The sequence below is a fragment of the Drosophila albomicans genome, chromosome X (genome assembly GCF_009650485.2).
Source record: "Drosophila albomicans strain 15112-1751.03 chromosome X, ASM965048v2, whole genome shotgun sequence".
In the NCBI taxonomy this organism is placed as follows: domain Eukaryota; kingdom Metazoa; phylum Arthropoda; class Insecta; order Diptera; family Drosophilidae; genus Drosophila; species Drosophila albomicans.
Genome location: NC_047627.2, coordinates 789,435 through 806,571, shown reverse-complemented (window position 1 = coordinate 806,571; position 17,137 = coordinate 789,435). Strand labels below are relative to the sequence as shown.

Genomic DNA, 17,137 nt, shown 5'->3' with positions numbered 1-17,137 from the left:
AGTCTGACAGACATGTCTGTTGCTATAGCTTCGGAAATTATCCACTTGAATCCTTGGAGCCGTTCCCCATCCTTGTTCCCATTCTCCTCTTCGTCCACTTACCTGCCAACGATTCCGATTTTAGCACTTTTGATCTGCGACATTTTGATTATATGTTGTGCTTTTGCTTGCTGAAGGAAAGACTACTCGATGTGGCGGAGCCCCCAATGCGTTTGAACACCAATTTGTTAAGCGCAACCGGTTTTAATACTTATTATTTTGGGCGATAAGAGAACCAAAGACCGAAAGGTGAACGCGACCTACATATGTACGCCACGCCAAGTGTGATGTGTTGTGTTCTGTTCAGTTGAGTGTTGGTGATTTTAAACCGAGATAATAATGTGGCCAGGGAATTCAACTTGTTTTATTGGTACCACACAGCAGCAAACGAAGTGACGACAGCAGCGCAGCGCAGCAGCAGCAGCAGCAACTGAGCGGCAAACCAAAACATTGCGACCCTCTGGTAAATTTACAGTCGCTAATTACTTTTGAATTTGCACAAAGCAGGCAATGCAATCAATTACATATCTTTAACTGGTGCAACCGGTTTTGATTTCCAAATAATTGTGCACATACGATGCATACGATATATATTATGCACATGCGATGTATATTATATACATAACACACATACATGCATACAATGTGCGTGAAAGGTAGCGAGCGCATTTCCAAGCGGGAGGCATAAAGAGAGACAAAATGCCCTTAATTTGACTTTTCATATTTAATTCACTTTTATAATATTTGCCGACCAAAGGAGTATCTATGTGATTTGTTGTGTATGTGAGTGTGTGTATGCACTACGCACAGCCAGAAATTTATAACTTTCCGTCAGAGATAAACACAAGTGTTTCAATCATAATACACTTCGCAGATACTAGTATATAAGACTTTATATTTAGACTGAAGTTTCCTCACAAAATATTCCACAATAAAGCAAGTGACCTTTCCAGTTATGTTCAAGGAATTATTTGGAAGCGCTGTTTCTTCAACTTATCTTAAGTTGTAATCTCATTACTATAAGAAGCACTTACGAAAAATCAATAAACTCATTAACAAGATTCGTTATTGAGATGTGATATCATATAGCTGGGAAACATGATAAATTTAAAGTTGAAATAAAAGTATTGTAGTAAAAAAAAGAATGGAGGTATGGTTCTCTCATCAATTATCTACAAATATTTTATAGCAGTAATCAAATCAAAAGCTTGTTAACTTTAGCTACTGAGATCGGAATGTTTATACTCGATGGAATCACTATAGAGCTATAGAGAAGGCATATACAATCCGCATCGTTCGCGCTTATCGCGACTCAATCGATTGTAATCAATTGGTTATAGTATAATAATAGTGTATAATATATTTTAAGTGAATTGTAAATAAGGCAGCTTTTAATGGGCAACTGATAAAAGTACGTATACTACGAGGCGTTAGTTAGCATTTCTAAGTTATAATATTTATTGACTCGTATTATAAAAAGGTTAATCATATATGTTTAGCTATTTTCAATCACGAGTGCCCATTTCTTGCATTGCTAGTCAGATGAATTGCAGTATCATATCGTAAGGAGGAACTCATAATTAACTTCAGTTGTTCAATTGTTCTCTAAGGTTATCTGAAATATGATCCTTTTTGTTGAATTCACTCTTGTTTATATCCAATTCATTAAAAAATTCAATTGATAATTGTTTGCAAATGTCTGAAATGTTGTTTTAATCTTGAATTTTGAATGCTCTCCAATCGTGTATCTCTGTGTACATATATCCACTTAAAGGCGTTCGTTCAAATTTCTATATTACAAAATCAATATAAATTTTGTTCATCTCTTTTGTTTTTCTTGATGCGTTCATTCATTTGAAAAAAAAAGTATTAAAATAACTAAGTGGTAATGATATCCGTGTCCTTATAGCGCCATTTTGCGACCCTCGATAGATATTTCAACGGCACGACGGCATTCCTTCGAGCGTTTCGAGTCCAAAAACCGTTTCATATGTTTCTCATAACGATTGGGCTTGCGTTTAGTGGACTAAAATTCGAACAAACAAAAAATCAATATCGTTAAAAGTGTGAAATCAAGTTGGTGACAACTTACTGTGGATATTTCGCCTTCAACGGTTGACTTGGGGCGAATCACATAATCCTTATTTGAGGGCATTGGAACTCGGGCGCGAGCCACCCAGCCAGGATCACCGGGACGCAGTAGTTGATCGTCACCGGTAAAGGTTTGATTTAATGATTGCGGATCACTTGAACTGGCGGGTTCCGGCTCGGGACTCTTGTGACGATTGCGCGACATTTGGGCCAAATCACGCTCTTGACGTTCCTCTTTGCTCATGGCTGAGAAATCACAGCTTAGGTTGAATATAGGACGAGCCCATTCCGAAATCAGACGTCCGGCACGATCACGATTTGATTTGGTCTCTAATGGATGCTTATACAAATACATCACAGCCTTGCCAATGCCCGACTGCTTCAAATAACTCTTGTCTATAGTTGGGAACTAAAGCGGGACGGCATGTGAATCAGAAAGAGATGGGTTTTACATACGAGTTTGGGCATGTCGGGTGGTCAGTCATTTCATACTTACGTCGGATAACAGTTTCAAAATGCTCTCGCGAATTTGGAGGCAGGGTAGACTTTTGTTTGGCAATGGTGCTAACCAATCGGTGAGCACATTGAGTATGTTGTGCTCCAAAAAGGCCAACTGTAGATGCTTTTTGATCAGTTGTGACATCACTTGTTTGAGCATTGAAATTTTCTTTGTTGCCGGCTTTCCGGTCAAGTTCAGCTGTCGATCGTCGTCCGATGCGTTCTTCATATTGATAATCAACTGATCAATGAGATCGTCATTATCGTTGATCAGATCGATATCACGCTTGCGTCGGCGCACACGTTTCTCTTCCTTCTTCCTCATCAACATGGCATCAAAGTCGGATACAAAGTTGCTGTTCCTAGAGCCATTATAAAGAAAATTTCATTAGATATTTGAGAAGTATTAAATGAACATTCAAAAACATACTCTGGCTCATTGTGCAGTGGCGTATTCTCATCGTCGGAGCTTTCGACGTTCTTTTCTTGTGCATTTTCGGCCAGAGCAGCAGTCTCCTTTCCCTCATCCTCGTCCTCGTTATCAGTGTCTGTAATCTTAGCCCGCTTCTTGTGCAGCTTGGGTGCGTCGTCTATAAAATGGAGGTGATACAATGATGTGTCTTAAACATTTTCTTTGCTTAATGCGCAAGAATAAGAGGCGGACAGACTAAAGATAGATGGGATTCTAAGGGATTAACGGGATTCAAATTTACCTTCCGAATCGCTGTTAATAACGCGTTTCCGATTGAATTCGTTTTGCGAACCAACGGACTCGGCAACACTCTTTGAACGTGATCGACTGCTACGTGAACCATTGCGTTTCTCCTTGCCCGAGGCAACACTGTTGGCACGCGATCCGCTGCGTGATCGAGCCGATCCACTGCGGGAACGACGCGATCCACTGCGCGAGCGACGTGATCCACTGCGAGAGCGACGTGAACCGCTTCGGGAACGCCGTGAGCCACTACGAGAACGTGAGCGCCTTGAGCCTGAACCACTGCGGGAGCGCACAGAACCAGATCCACTGCGTGAGCGCCTAGAGCCGCTGCGTGAACGCCTGGAGCCACTGCGCGAGCGTCGACCAGAACCACTCCGCGAACGTCTCGAGCCGGAGCCGCTGCGCGAACGTCGAGATCCAGAACCACTGCGTGAACGTCTGGAGCCACTGCGTGAACGTCTTGAACCCGATCCGCTGCGCGAACGTCGAGAACCGCTGCGAGAGCGAACTCCCGAGCCGCTACGTGAACGTCTAGAGCCACTGCGCGATCGATTGGATCCCGAGCCACTGCGCGAACGGTGGGAACCGCTGCGTGAGCGCTTCGAGCCACTGCGGGAGCGTCTGGAGCCGCTGCGTGAGCGATGGGAGCCACTGCGCGAGCGCCTGGAACCGCTGCGTGAACGATGGGATCCACTGCGGGAGCGCCTGGAACCTGATCCACTGCGTGAACGATGCGAACCGCTGCGTGAGCGTTGGGCAGAGCCACTGTGCGAACGTCTAGAGCCGCCAGAGCCGCTGCGTGAGCGTCGTGAACTATCGATTGCACTATGATGGCTGTGACTACGACTGCGGCTGCGGGACTTGCGTGGCGAGCCATTGGCCTCCTCTTCCAGCGATGTGTCATTCACTGATGCAACAGCGGATGTCGAATCCACTTCATTGTCTTGCAGATTTGTAGTTGTGCTGGCCAAGATTGTGGCAGTGTCAACGTCTTGTCCATCCTCTGCCATGTCGACCGCTGTAAAAAAAACCAAACACCAGAAAAACGTGTAAGAAGCACGCTAAACAAGCCAAAGCAACAATAGCAAAGCGCTTGGCGTTTTTTCATTTTCTTCTTTTTGTTCCTTCGCCATTTGTGTAATAATACCTTTGGTGGCCTCGACTTCCATATTTGATGAGCAGTTCAATAGAATGCTGCTCGAAGGGATGCGTAGCACTGCACTTATTCCAAATTATCTACTTTTGGGGACGAGGGAAAATAATTTATATTTTTGAAGACCGCTTCAAAATTGACTAAATAAAATACGAGACAACACACATACACGCACAGTTGCATGTATGTATGTATGGCATAAATGTCGCGGCACAGCAGAGACGCAAAAGGAACAAACGGAAGCGGAACATCGATTTTCGATAACAATTTACACATGTGTAGTTCGCATGGAACTGGTTCGATTATGAGCAATAATATTAAAACGCTATAACAGTAATCACCTGCTTGAACGGGTGCTCGATAATTATCAAATTAGATTACTAGATAACATATGGGGTAATTTATCACATCGAAAATTATCGAATTGCAGCGGTTTGAAATGCTAATTGCACGAATTTTATTTTGATGGTAATGCTTTATTATATTGTTATTAGAAATTATTATTATTTAAAAAGATCGTCGTTGTTGAGTCTGAATGTTAGTTGAATTCGAGTATATTCCATTATTCCATTACAAAATACATTTGATTTATCAATTTTCGGTTAATTGTATAAGCTTAAGATAAATCGAGCTAGGATTATTCACATAATTCACGTGCAAAATCGCACGTCATAACTGCTCCCACTCAATATTAGGTTTGTTATAGTGATATGAACTAATGCTAAATTGAGGCAGTGCATCTCCCCGAATGCCATTATTATCCGCATCCACCGCCAGGGCAGGTGGAGCAACTCATTGGTGGCTGATGATTAATGCGGCCAATGCGTCTGTTGGGTCTCAGACCTCCTCCGCCTCCGCCTCCACCACCTCCGCCTCCACTTCCTCCACCACCGCCGCCACCGCCACCCCAGCCACTGCTGCGGCTATTGCGATTGTCGCGATTATTGCCATCACCGCCGCCATTGAAGGGAGCCACCAATGTCTGGAAGCTATTGTACAAAAAACAAAAATGATATACTACACATAGTCTGCAACACGGTATGGTAACTTACAATTGTATGACAAGATACCAGAGACCCACAAAAATTGCGACTATGCGTTGCCAGTCCCAAGGGCGCTTTTCCCAAACGCGACCATCTACAAAAATCAAAAGTAAAATGAATTATATATTACACAATTACAATTAGTTCTTACGTACTGCGGTCGATGTACACCATGATTTTTTTTATATTAACTTAAATACACCACCTGATGTATGTATTCTCGTTTGTATTTATTTTTATTTTGACAACTACAATGACGTGTCTATAACCGATGAATTAATATCGATAGATGCGTTGAAATGAATCGGTATTTTCTATTAACAGCGCGCAATCGAAAGCGAGCTATCGATATTGCGTCCATCGATAGGCCCCGATGGTTTCATAGTTTCAGTGTAGTGCAAAAAAAAAAAAACAGCCACACACAAGTTGCAATTTAGCCATAACAAAACAAAACGGCCAACGACGCTACCATTGCGTCTGGCGTCTGTTGCTGCACGCGTTCTTAATTGCTAAAATAGTGTAAATATCCGTCAACATATACGTACATCTTCAATATAAGCAACAATAGCAACCGTGGAGCTGACACAGGCCACAAGTACGACGGTCAGCTGCTACCTTGAGCCTGAGGTTGAGCCTGAGGTTGAGCCTGAGGCTGTGGTGAGGTGAGTTGTAAGTTGTGAGGTCTTGAGTTGTGCGAGATGAGCGCAAATTGAATTCCAAAAGCAACTAAATGCGTGTGTCTCTAACCAAGTTTACAGCCAGCGCATACAACTACTCTGACTAACTAACAACGTTGTCGTCGTCGTCATCGTCATCATCATATGCGTCTTGATTTATTTAAAGAACCTGACAAAAAGCAACTTGTGCTTGAAGTTACACCTCCCCCGCAGTGTTTGGTATTTGTTGGTGTGATCATTATACCAAATTCCCCACATTGCCGGCGTATGCGCTGCAATAGCGCAGCTTACTAGTCATCAACTGACTATACACTTTGAGGCTAGTCCCGAACTACTTCAGTGGTAAAGCATGGCTGGTGTGTAGCACAAGTTCTCTTTCCAGATGCCACCAATGATTTCGCTAGTCGCGCACTAGTTCTTTGTAGACATACGCAAGTGTGTCAGGCAATTAAACAGGTTAACAATTGGAGCGCGTGTTTGGCTTTGCACTTGCCGTTTGTCAACAAAAGATTTACACTTCAACTTGACCTTTTGCGGCCCAGCAAGCAAGCATGCTATGTAAATTTTAATATACATACGTGTGTGTGTGTCTCTGCGTGCGTGTGTACGCCTGTGTGTTCCGTATCTAAATCAGCGGCAGCAGCAGCGGTGGCGGTCACAGCTCGTTGCACGCCGTCGCTCGCGCTTTGCCGTTTTGGCGTTTTGGCAATCTTGCTCTGCGTGCCGCCGCATTGCCTGAATTTGGTCAGTAATCGGCAAACAACGCGCGCGTACGCATTTTTCTAGCTCTCGATTCGTCGATACAATTTTTTCGCTTCGTTTTCTTTTTGTTTGCCGTTTTTTTTTCTTTTTTGATTAGCTGACATCATTTGGCTGGCCACTGGTCAGTAGTATTTTTATTTTTTTATAGTGTGCGTGTGTGTGTTTTGTGCATAAATTTTGTTTATCACGGTTAACAAAAGAATTCCTTCTATGTTCTTGTACGTTTTCTTTCTCTCTCTCTCTCTCTCTTTTTATGCCGTCAGTCAGTCGGTCTACCGTTATGCCAGCTACTGTTGTTGTTGTGGTTGTTGCACAAACGATCGCGCGCCTTGCGTGAACTGAAGGAAACGAGTACGTGTAACGTGTAACGAGTAACGAGTCACGTGTAACGAGTACCAAGCACAAATACTCGGTGATTTTAAGCTGTCGCCTGGCTCTCTTCTACAACTTCCTTTTCCTGCCGATCTCTTGCAACTGTCTCTCTATCTCTTTTTGTCTCACACACACACACCCACTTACTATCTCTCTCTGTGTGCCTCAACAATGTATTCAGCGGGTAAATAAATAACAATCGTATATACAATGTATGTATATATATTGTATGTATGCATATACATGAATCCTCAATAATTACAATAAATAAACATTGATCAAGTTGCCATTTTCGCCATTTAGCAATCATCGCTTCACTCACATTCACACACACACTCACATTCACACACACACTCGCATTCTCTCACATGCAAAATTCCACACAATTCTATTTGATTTCGTATTTTTAGACAGTGTGTGTCAAGAACAAACACTCAACATTTATGTACATATGCTCACAAAATATGTATGTATTAACATGTGTACACACATACATATGTACTACGTTAATACGTCACTTTTGTTCTTGTTGCACATTTATTGTTGAGCTTTCATTTGTTTATTAAACTAAACGCACTCAACACTTGCCCCCAAAATGTCAAGCATTTAAGCTTCACATCTGCATGAAGTCATCGACAGTCGTCGGCAGCACACGAACATCCATAGTTTGTTCTCTCTCTCTCTCTCTCTCTCAGTTTGCATCTCGCACTCGCATCTAAGCCGGAAACGGATCATCATCCATTTTGGGAGACCGGTCTTAACACCCCCAACCAAAAGTGTAGCATGCACATTTACATATTCGTATGTCGCCTAGAATATGTCGTTTGCCTTCTGCTTCTGCTTCTGTTTCTGTTCTCTTCTGTTATGTTCCAATTACATAATTGACCGTATTTCAATGACCCCTCCAGCCACTTGACGATGAACAATCATACATACTAATGTGTCAGTATCAGTAGCGACTGCCTTCGACTCTCTGATAACTTCAATTTCGATTTCGTTTTCCAATTAGGCAGCTTACAGTGGGCACTTCTATAGGTAGATCTTCACAGAATCTATGAACGAAAAGTTAGTCCACAAATATTTACATATTTGAAAAGTAATACTAAGCAATATTAATATTATTATTCGAAACACTTAATGGTTGATCTCGTTCTATAAAAAATTATATTCGTTTTGTCCGTTTCCACTATGCATACATTTTTTTAACTGCTAAAGATTTACAAAATGTTTTATTTCTCCAATTTGTATTTGTGAAATGGATATTGCACTCAAATTAAATTATACAATGATATAGAAAATGAATAACTATGAAAATATGTACATTAATTGTGTTTTTTAATTGTACTCTTAAATTTGATTACAAAATTTATCAAATAATCATTCATAGATTTAAAAATATCAAATCAGTGTAGACTTTTTAAAATGAGCACTAAATTCATCAATTCATTGATAATAATTTAAATGTGAATAATTTATGAAAATGCAAGGAAAAAATACAAAAACTTACAATTCATTGATAATAATTTAAATAATGTAAAGAATTTATGAAAATTAAAAAAAAAAATGGAAATTTCACAATGCAGCATCTATAGAAAAACATTTTTTTTGTGATCATTATAAATTCATGATCTATCTATATTCAGTAACAGATTTATTAGTGTAACTTCCTAAATTGATTTAAAAATGTAAAGTAAATATTGATAGTATTTATTATTTTGAATATTCGAACGTGGCATATCGAGGTATCACTGTGACATTGATTTTAATTAGTAGTCGCAATATTTGGGTTTTTATCATACGATTAGCGTTAAAAGCTTCTGTACGTTCGCCTTATCAGCATTGCAAAACTCACACCGAGTAGCAAGTATGTATGTGTAGTATGTATATCATCCAGTACTCTGTTTTCATGGATCATTCTCACATTTTTCTGTTGTTGTTGTTGTTGTTGTTTATATCGATCACCGTTCTGTGTATATGTGTATATGTTTGTATGTGTTTGTGAGAGCAGGCGATTAATGACACCACGTTGTACTATTTACAGTGCGCACCCACGACTACGATTATCCCGAATCGGAAATGGATGAGCGCGAGAGCCTCTACTTCGATACGATCTCGCTGGCCGAATCGGAGGCAGCGGCGGCGGCGGCACATCGCAAATCGCTGTCACAGTCGCGCAACACCATTTACCATTCGGCGGTGGATCTCGCCGGGGATGAGTCACGCAACAGCCTCCGATTGGCGAGCGGGGCCGCTGCTGAGCACATGCGCCTAGCCTGGCAGCCGGGCTATCGCCAGTCGACGGCCTTGGAGCACTTGAATGGCGGTGGCGATCATACGGATGCTGCGATCGCCGCTCAGGTGCTCGCCCTCCAAAATGGACGCACACATCTGCCCACTGGCATTGGGGTTGGAGGCGGTGGCGGTGGCGGTGGTCACTATGGTCATGGCGCGACTGCTGGCGGTGGCGATGATGAGGTCTCTAGACGTCTATTAAGACAAAGTAGCACAGTTTCGAATAAAGATAAGAAATTGCCAATTACATACTCCCAGTGGAAATTGAGGGTAAACAACCAACAAAATCAAAATCAAAATCAAAACAAAAACAAAAAACCAAAACATCAAAATACCGTTCAACGCTATACAAGAAGCACCAAAGCATTTATTTATCTCAAGCAAAGCAACCAAAAATCAAAATATATAATACTTATAATATCGATGACAATCATTAACGCAGTGCTCTCTGTGCTCTTATACTATAAATCTCTCTCTCGCTATCTCACTCTGTCTCTTACTGTCGCTGCATCTCTTCACAGCGCTTCTCATGACATCGCTCCATCTCTTTCTCATTCATATGTTTATGCACTCTTCACTCTTCACTCCGTTCGGCTTTCGATATAGATATACAAATGAAACACACACACACAAACTTGATTATTTACTGCATTTTGCATATTTAATTATTTACTTTCACACACCACACACTTACACACCACACACACACACACACACACTCACACACTTATGAAGCCCACGCATTTTGTTTCTTGCCGCCTACGTTTCTCACCGTTTTCTTTCTCTTTTTTCTCTCTTTTTTCAATAGTTTGCTTGCGGGAATGGGTAATGGCAATTTTTTAGCATAATAATATTAATTAGCTTTAAGTATATACCATTTTTTTCAATTCTTTTCTTTTTTTTTGTGAAATGACCAAATGCAAATTACGGTTCGATTCCAGTTTCCGTTTAGATATTTCAACTGGTTTGTTTTTTGTTCGTCAGAATTGCATTTATTATAATTATTCATCTGCTAATTCCATGCTGCTACTTGATTTGCATATAAGTATTTGTGTGTTAGTCCAGAATCCAGTCTGATTAGTTCCAAAAGTAAAAAAAGAAAGAAAAAATATGTAGAAATGTGCTTGCAACACGATTCTCGGAACGTTATCTTACTATTCCAGCTGACTTGGATGTTTCGTAGTATTATTGTATTGTGTATTGTGTGGAGAGAGGAGGACTTCTTCATGGGACCGAACTAATCCGAATCGAATCGAACCGGCTGGGCAGCTTGCCAAACTGAGAAACTGAGAACAAAGAGTGTTCAGTGTGATTTAGATCGGTGTGGAATCGGCATGTTTTGCATTTCTTTTTCGAAAGCTGTCCACTTCACGCTAGTCGCCGCATGCGATGCTAACTCCGCTGTAAGAGAATTATTCCTTGGGGGGCTTAATCAGATTATCAGAATATCAGATCAGTTACACATATTTCTAAGTCACGCGGCACTCGCACCTACACGCGCTTTGATATCTTTCGTTTGTATCTCATCATGTGTATATGTATATGACCCTTATATTTATATTTATATATAATCATATAGAAAACAGATTTGTACTAATTTCAATATCTTGCTCTGTTCTGCTCTGTTTTGTGCTGCAGACGTATCGACGCTTTAACGATGGCAAACGAAGCGTGGACTTTGTGCTCGCCTACAATGGCGAGGACCTCGACGAGGAGGCTGCGAATAAGCGCAAAATCTTCGAGGCCAATCTGATGCGCGAGGGCATCGAATTGGAATACTACAAGGAACAGTGGGTGCACTTCATCAAGCTGCATGCGCCGCCCGATGTGCTCCATCGCTACGCCGAGGTCCTCAAGATCAAGATGCCATTGAAGCCCATACCGGGACAGGAGCAAATCATTGCGGAGACCACGCTGGAGTTGAAGTCGTGGTTCACACGGATGTGCCGAAGCCTCTTCAGTTCGGTGCAATTGAATACGGATGTGTTTCCCGACCGCGAACAGCGCATTCACATGGAGTTTGCGCAAAAGTATCTCGAGCTGTACGATAAGGAGCATCCCAACTATTTTGATCCCAGCACACGGTATTCCATCATCGATTTTGTGATGCAGCGACAGCACTTCGAGCAGGGCGAGGAGAAGGCTGACAATCTCGGCATCGAGAAGCTTGTCGAGGACGGTGTCTATTTATGCGCCTACACGCTGCACGACGTAAGTGAAAAGAACTTTCTTGCAACTGCAACTACTTCTTAAATCCGTTACCCATACGGGTAAAAGGGTATTATGGAAATGTCACCATTAAGTGCATATATTCTTGTTTAGTCGAGCTGATATAGCCATGTGCGTCTGTCTGTCCGTATGAACACTTACATATGTATTTTTCCGAGACTGTAAGAGATAGAGCTGTATTGTTGTAGCACGCAGATCAATTTTGTTTTAGATGTCACTCCTAATAATCGAAAACAAGTCAGAGCGCTACATTCGAGTGATACCCGCTATCCATATTTTTAAGTAAAACAGTGAGGTAGTATTATTAAAATATACCAAATAATATACCATACAAATACTAAAATATGCCAAATAATATACCGTAAAAGTACTAAACTATGCCGAAGACCATATTTTGTATATCGATTAAGTATTACACTCGAAATATACCATAGTCGTCAGTACGATACTAAAATATAATATATCGATGAAGTATTACACTCGAAATATACCATAGTCGTCAAAATATACCAGATTGTCAACCAAAACAGCCAAGACTAGATTGCAATAGACGTAATTTGCCATACAGAAGTATTACTTAAATAAATTATACGATTTTTAATTAATGGCTGTGGTTTCTGTGTGCAGTTTTGTATTCTTGCTATATTTTCATTTATCAAATAGTATATACCAAGTATAGCCTTTTGTATATTTAACTATTTTTGGTATATTCATTTATATTTGATTCAATTTGGTATATTTAAAAATAATACTGAACGGCTTTTTTATGTCTTAATATTGTAAAGTTAACACTTTTCTTATTGCATTTTGCAGAAAGATCGCCGAGGTGAGCTGCTAAAGGAATGGGCGAGCATTCGCAAATGGAAGAAGTGAGTTAAATATACCAAAGAGACTTTTCTTTTTGAGTGCTGTATTAACAACTTTCCTTTCATTCAACAGTCTGCAGCCGTTGGACTACGTGAAGGACTATTTTGGAGCCAAGGTGGCGCTGTATTTCGCCTGGCTGGGTTTCTATACGCACATGCTGATGCCGGTGAGCGTGCTGGGCATCTTCTTCTTTTTGTACGGCTTCGTTACGTGGTCCAGTGATCCGATCAGTCAGGATATTTGCAATGACAATGAGACGATCATGTGTCCACAGTGCGATAAAGGGTGCAACTTTTGGCGCCTCAACGAGACTTGCACTTCATCGAAATTCAACTATTTGATAGACAACAAAATGACCGTGGTGTTTGCCTTTGTTATGGCCATTTGGTCGGTGATCTATCTGGAGCTGTGGAAACGCTATTCGGCCGGTCTGGTGCACCGTTGGGGTCTGACGGGCTTCAATCATCACGTCGAGCATCCGCGTCCTCAGTATTTGGCCAAGGTGTCACAATCAAAGCGTCTCAGCAAGAAGCTGGGGGAGGCAAAAACCTTGGATCCAGATGTGCCCTTCTGGAGCATCAAGTTCTGGCCAAACTTTACCAGCTACAGCATTATGGTCTTATTTGTAAGTGCTGTGAAATCGAATCATTCGAAAGTAGAACTCGTCGTAGTAATCTAGTGTTGATCACATTTTGTAGATCTGCATATCAGTGATCGCCATTTCGGCGATCATCATCTATCGCATGGCACAGCGGGCCTCACATAGCATTTTGGCCAATGAGAACACAATGACATACAAGATAATGGTGCTACCAATTACAGCCGGTTTCCTCGATCTGATCGTCATCTCCATACTGGATCTGGTCTATAGCAGCTTAGCGGTGCGGCTCACAAATTACGAGTATTGCCGCACACAGACCGAATACGATGAGAGCTTGACCATCAAGAACTATGTGTTCCAGTTTGTCAACTATTATTCATCGCTCTTCTACATTGCATTCTTCAAAGGCAAATTTGTTGGGTATCCCTCCAAATACAATCGCATCTTCAGCTTTCGCCAGGAGGAGTGCAATCCGGGCGGCTGCCTGATGGAGCTCTGTGTGCAGCTGGTTATCATAATGGTTGGCAAACAGGCGGTGAATGCCATCGTAGAGATGCTGATACCCTATTTAATGCGCACTGCCAAGGAGCTAAATCAGAATTACGGCTGGTTTAAACGGCACAGCGAACAGAAATTGGTACCATCCACTAATCAATTCACCGAGGACTTTAATCTGCTGCCCGCCGAGAATAACTCGCTCTACGCTGAATATCTTGAAATGGGTGCGTACATCTAATAATGTATATAACAAGTAGGAAAGCTTCAGTTGAGTGGGTTCACTACTCTTTACAAAAAAACACATTCTATAAAATACACCAAATTATTATTCCGAAAATATACTACAAATATATCGATGGATATGTATTTGGTATATCGGTATCTATAGTACAACATTAAAAATAAACTATGAAGTATAACATTTACCAAATTGTCAGCAAAAGCAAATGGGATTAAATTATAGTGGCCGTTTTTTACAATACAATCGAATTGCTTAAATAGCTTCTAAAATTTATCCGATCGCAATTAAATTTTCAGGAATCATAAAAACTATTTTTATTATTGCATATGGATAATTCTCCGGTGAAAATGTCACGTGCGACATTATCCAAATTGAAAAAATATACAAAAACAAAACATTTTTTTATTCTGATGTAAAATTAATCTTAAAGCTCTTTATTAGCACTTTAATTAGAGCTAAGAATGATTTTGGAATAATGTTTCTGTTTTAAGATAAGTTCAAAAGCTAACGTACTCGAACCAAAACATTTACCAATTTATAATCTTTATCCTGAAACAGAAAAAGTTCCTAAAATTACTCCTGGTTCTAAATATAGTGGTAATCCAGAGCTATATGAATATAGTTTATTTACTTATCAATTTTTCCGGTTTATGTTCTTTTCACTGTAAATAGTGTGCACGCGACAAATTCCGCAAGAGAATTACGCATATGCCGACTCTAGCTTCAAAATTGCACTTGCTATTTGATTTGGCAAAAATGCATAACAAACTTGAATGTATCTGTAGCTCTTATAGCCTATGAGATTGAGTAATTCATACGGACAGACAGACAGACAGACAGACGGACGGGCGGGCGGACGGACATGGCTATATCTGTCTCGGCTGTTGTTACTGATCAAGAATGGGGTCGAATATCTCTTCTTCTGCCTGTTATATACATTTTCTGCAGGCACAAAGTTATAAAAATCGGATATAAAAAGCTGTATTTAACATTTCTCTTTTTACTTTCGTTTCGGGCAGTGATCCAATACGGATTCATAACATTGTTTAGCTTGGCATTCCCGTTGGCGCCGCTGCTGGCGTTGATCAACAATGTTATCGAGCTGCGCCTCGATGCCATCAAGATGCTGCGATTCGTGCGACGTCCCGTGGGAATGCGTGCTCGTGATATTGGCGTCTGGCACAGCATAATGACTGTTCTCACGCACATTGCAGTCGCCTCTAGCGTGAGTACAAGCAAAGTGGAAGCAATTTCATTATATTTATTATTAAAATTTGTTGCTTTCGATAGGCTATGATAATTGCATTTAGCACAAACTTTATACCAAAACTAGTCTATAAAGCGACTCACGATGATCCCGAGCTGAACGGCTATCTGAACTTTACAATGGCTGCTTTTTACACTAAAGACTTCGAGACGGACACGCTGTTGAATGTCAGCGCGACTGCCAACGTAACGGAGTGCTACTACACCGAGTTTCGCAACAATGCCTGGGAACCGAATCCCTACAAGCGACCCGTGGTTTACTGGAAGATATTGACGGCTCGTCTCGCCTTCATTGTCATCTATCAGGTGAGCGTAGTTAGAAATGGATTCTAGTATGCTGATGGCTAAATGAGTTGCTTTCTATTGCAGAATATTATTACCATGCTTCAGGGCATTTTGCGCTGGGCTGTGCCCGATGTCTCCGGTCGTCTGCTGAAGCGAATCAAGCGCGAGAATTTCCTGTTGCGCGAGCACATCATCGAGTTTGAGAAGAGACAGGCCCAGGAATTGACGCAGACCCAACTGCAGAGTCAGCAACAGCAGCAGCAGCAGCAAACAGTTGGCTCTGAGCCAGAGGATTTGTTGCGTCAGCGACTGAATGGCAACAACAACAACAACAGCAACAATAAGAACGCTGCTGGGGACAGTTCGACCACCTACGTCTGAGATTCTATCATCACTATCATTGTCATGATCATCAGCAGAAGAAACCAAGTGCATTTTAGTTGTAAGCCTCGAATGTTGATTTGAATTTGTTACCGGGGCAAGAAGAACACTGCTTATATACTTTTGTATATAGTACATCACACACATACACACACACATACATACATACATATTTATGTGTACATAGTATAAATTATATTATTAATTTCTCCACTACTTTTGGCCTGAATTGTTGTTGTTAACTATGTGCTGTACTTAAGTATAGAAACTCATTTTAGATGCAATTGCTCAAGGCGCTAAATACTTTTGTGTGTGTGTGTGTGTGTGTGTAACTTAAGAGTACGTATGTGTATGTGTATGCGTATATAGTGTGCATACATATATCAGGATAAGTGTGAGCAACTGTTGCATAATTTATGTTCTATATATGTATGTAAATCCAAAATGAATTGCCAAATTGAAAAGTGTTCGTAGAAAAACGCGACTGATGCAACAGACACTCGAAATTATAGACATCATATCATATAGTTGTATGTGTGCGTGTGTGTGTGTGCATATGAGGTATTCCCTATCGAAAAATGTTCTGCTCGGCACTAAAAGTTAAGCTTATTCCTTAAGCAGTTAAGAGTTATGATTGCTTTGAGGAACTCTGTTTTACAATCAAATATATTGATTCGTTAATTTTTTGTTTTTCGTACGAACTCGATTATTTTTGCAATTATCGTAAAACGGAAAAATAATGGCAAAATCATTCTCTGCTAAGATTCATGCAAAATTCATCTTAATTCAATTCATTATTCAATATTCCATTCATTAAATAGTACGAGAGTTTTCGATGTGTTTTTTTAGAATGCCAAAATTATGAATGTTGCATAGACACACGCACACACATACAATTTTTGATAGATGTATCTAGAAGCACTAGTAGTAGATGTATCTTTTGAATCATACTGGTTATTTCTAAAGCAAAGGCGAAAGCGAATTCATTTGTACCTTGTCGACACACGCGTAAACAAACAAAAATACCAAACTAATCAGATGCGTATGCCAAGCAGATGCATATGCATGTTAACACTAATAAACAATCCAATGTACCTTACAATTTACACAACAAACAAACGAAA

At 40.7% G+C, this 17,137-nt stretch overlaps 4 protein-coding genes across 10 annotated transcripts in view; 1 reads left to right on the top strand and 3 right to left on the bottom strand.

Annotated features, from left to right (window-relative positions):
- The window catches only part of LOC117577689 (lambda-crystallin homolog), a 95,351-nt gene that overhangs the window by 1,826 nt on the left and 76,388 nt on the right, over nucleotides 1-17,137 (bottom strand). For 3 of the 4 annotated variants that reach the window (XM_052001927.1, XM_052001933.1, XM_052001932.1), the window contains exon 2: nucleotides 103-161. In XM_052001927.1, the coding sequence (XP_051857887.1) occupies nucleotides 103-143 (41 nt within the window). In that variant the 5' untranslated portion in view covers nucleotides 144-161. Of the gene's footprint in view, nucleotides 1-102; nucleotides 345-17,137 lie in introns of those variants that run through there. The other variant, XM_034262589.2, reaches the window with a different exon arrangement.
- Nucleotides 1,725-4,689, bottom strand: LOC117577686 (IWS1-like protein). Its single transcript, XM_034262583.2, has 6 exons — nucleotides 4,494-4,689; nucleotides 3,342-4,364; nucleotides 3,059-3,218; nucleotides 2,627-2,990; nucleotides 2,132-2,539; nucleotides 1,725-2,065 (listed from the first exon to the last, which is right to left on the bottom strand). Exons 1-6 carry the CDS (start codon nucleotides 4,513-4,515, stop codon nucleotides 1,943-1,945), a joined length of 2,100 nt encoding a protein of 699 aa, XP_034118474.1. The 5' UTR covers nucleotides 4,516-4,689; the 3' UTR covers nucleotides 1,725-1,942.
- On the bottom strand, nucleotides 5,038-5,841 carry LOC117577691 (glycine-rich selenoprotein). Its single transcript, XM_034262591.2, has 3 exons — nucleotides 5,698-5,841; nucleotides 5,552-5,636; nucleotides 5,038-5,488 (listed from the first exon to the last, which is right to left on the bottom strand). Exons 1-3 carry the CDS (start codon nucleotides 5,714-5,716, stop codon nucleotides 5,257-5,259), a joined length of 336 nt encoding a protein of 111 aa, XP_034118482.1. The 5' UTR covers nucleotides 5,717-5,841; the 3' UTR covers nucleotides 5,038-5,256.
- On the top strand, nucleotides 5,927-16,710 carry LOC117577684 (anoctamin-6). Of its 4 annotated transcripts, none has more exons than XM_034262580.2 (9): nucleotides 5,927-6,204; nucleotides 9,395-9,915; nucleotides 11,284-11,856; nucleotides 12,688-12,743; nucleotides 12,814-13,366; nucleotides 13,440-14,064; nucleotides 15,101-15,306; nucleotides 15,372-15,653; nucleotides 15,717-16,710. In XM_034262580.2, the coding sequence occupies exons 2-9, from the start codon at nucleotides 9,430-9,432 to the stop codon at nucleotides 16,011-16,013; spliced, it is 3,078 nt and encodes a 1,025-aa protein (XP_034118471.1). In that variant the 5' UTR covers nucleotides 5,927-6,204; nucleotides 9,395-9,429; the 3' UTR covers nucleotides 16,014-16,710. The 4 variants fall into 4 exon arrangements, with proteins under 4 accessions (XP_034118471.1, XP_034118472.1, XP_051857849.1 ...); XM_034262581.2 differs by lacking the exon at nucleotides 5,927-6,204 and adding an exon at nucleotides 7,344-7,537 and having other exon boundaries at nucleotides 9,395-9,828; XM_052001889.1 differs by lacking the exon at nucleotides 5,927-6,204 and adding an exon at nucleotides 7,344-7,537.

What these genes read in the sequence shown, in the direction of transcription:
- LOC117577691 (XM_034262591.2), bottom strand. An exon ending in TGGTATCTTGTCATACAATT is followed by an intron (nt 5,489 to 5,551) that starts GTAAGTTACCAT and finishes TTTGTACAATAG; the next exon opens with CTTCCAGACATTGGTGGCTC.
- LOC117577686 (XM_034262583.2), bottom strand. Translation starts at nt 4,515, where the DNA reads ATGGAAGTCGAGGCCACCAAAG. An exon ending in CCACTGCACAATGAGCCAGA is followed by an intron (nt 2,991 to 3,058) that starts GTATGTTTTTGA and finishes TAATGGCTCTAG; the next exon opens with GAACAGCAACTTTGTATCCG. An exon ending in TTGAAGGCGAAATATCCACA is followed by an intron (nt 2,066 to 2,131) that starts GTAAGTTGTCAC and finishes TTCGAATTTTAG; the next exon opens with TCCACTAAACGCAAGCCCAA.
- LOC117577684 (XM_052001889.1), top strand. An exon ending in ACTCCCAGTGGAAATTGAGG is followed by an intron (nt 9,916 to 11,283) that starts GTAAACAACCAA and finishes TTTGTGCTGCAG; the next exon opens with ACGTATCGACGCTTTAACGA. An exon ending in ACATTGCAGTCGCCTCTAGC is followed by an intron (nt 15,307 to 15,371) that starts GTGAGTACAAGC and finishes TGCTTTCGATAG; the next exon opens with GCTATGATAATTGCATTTAG.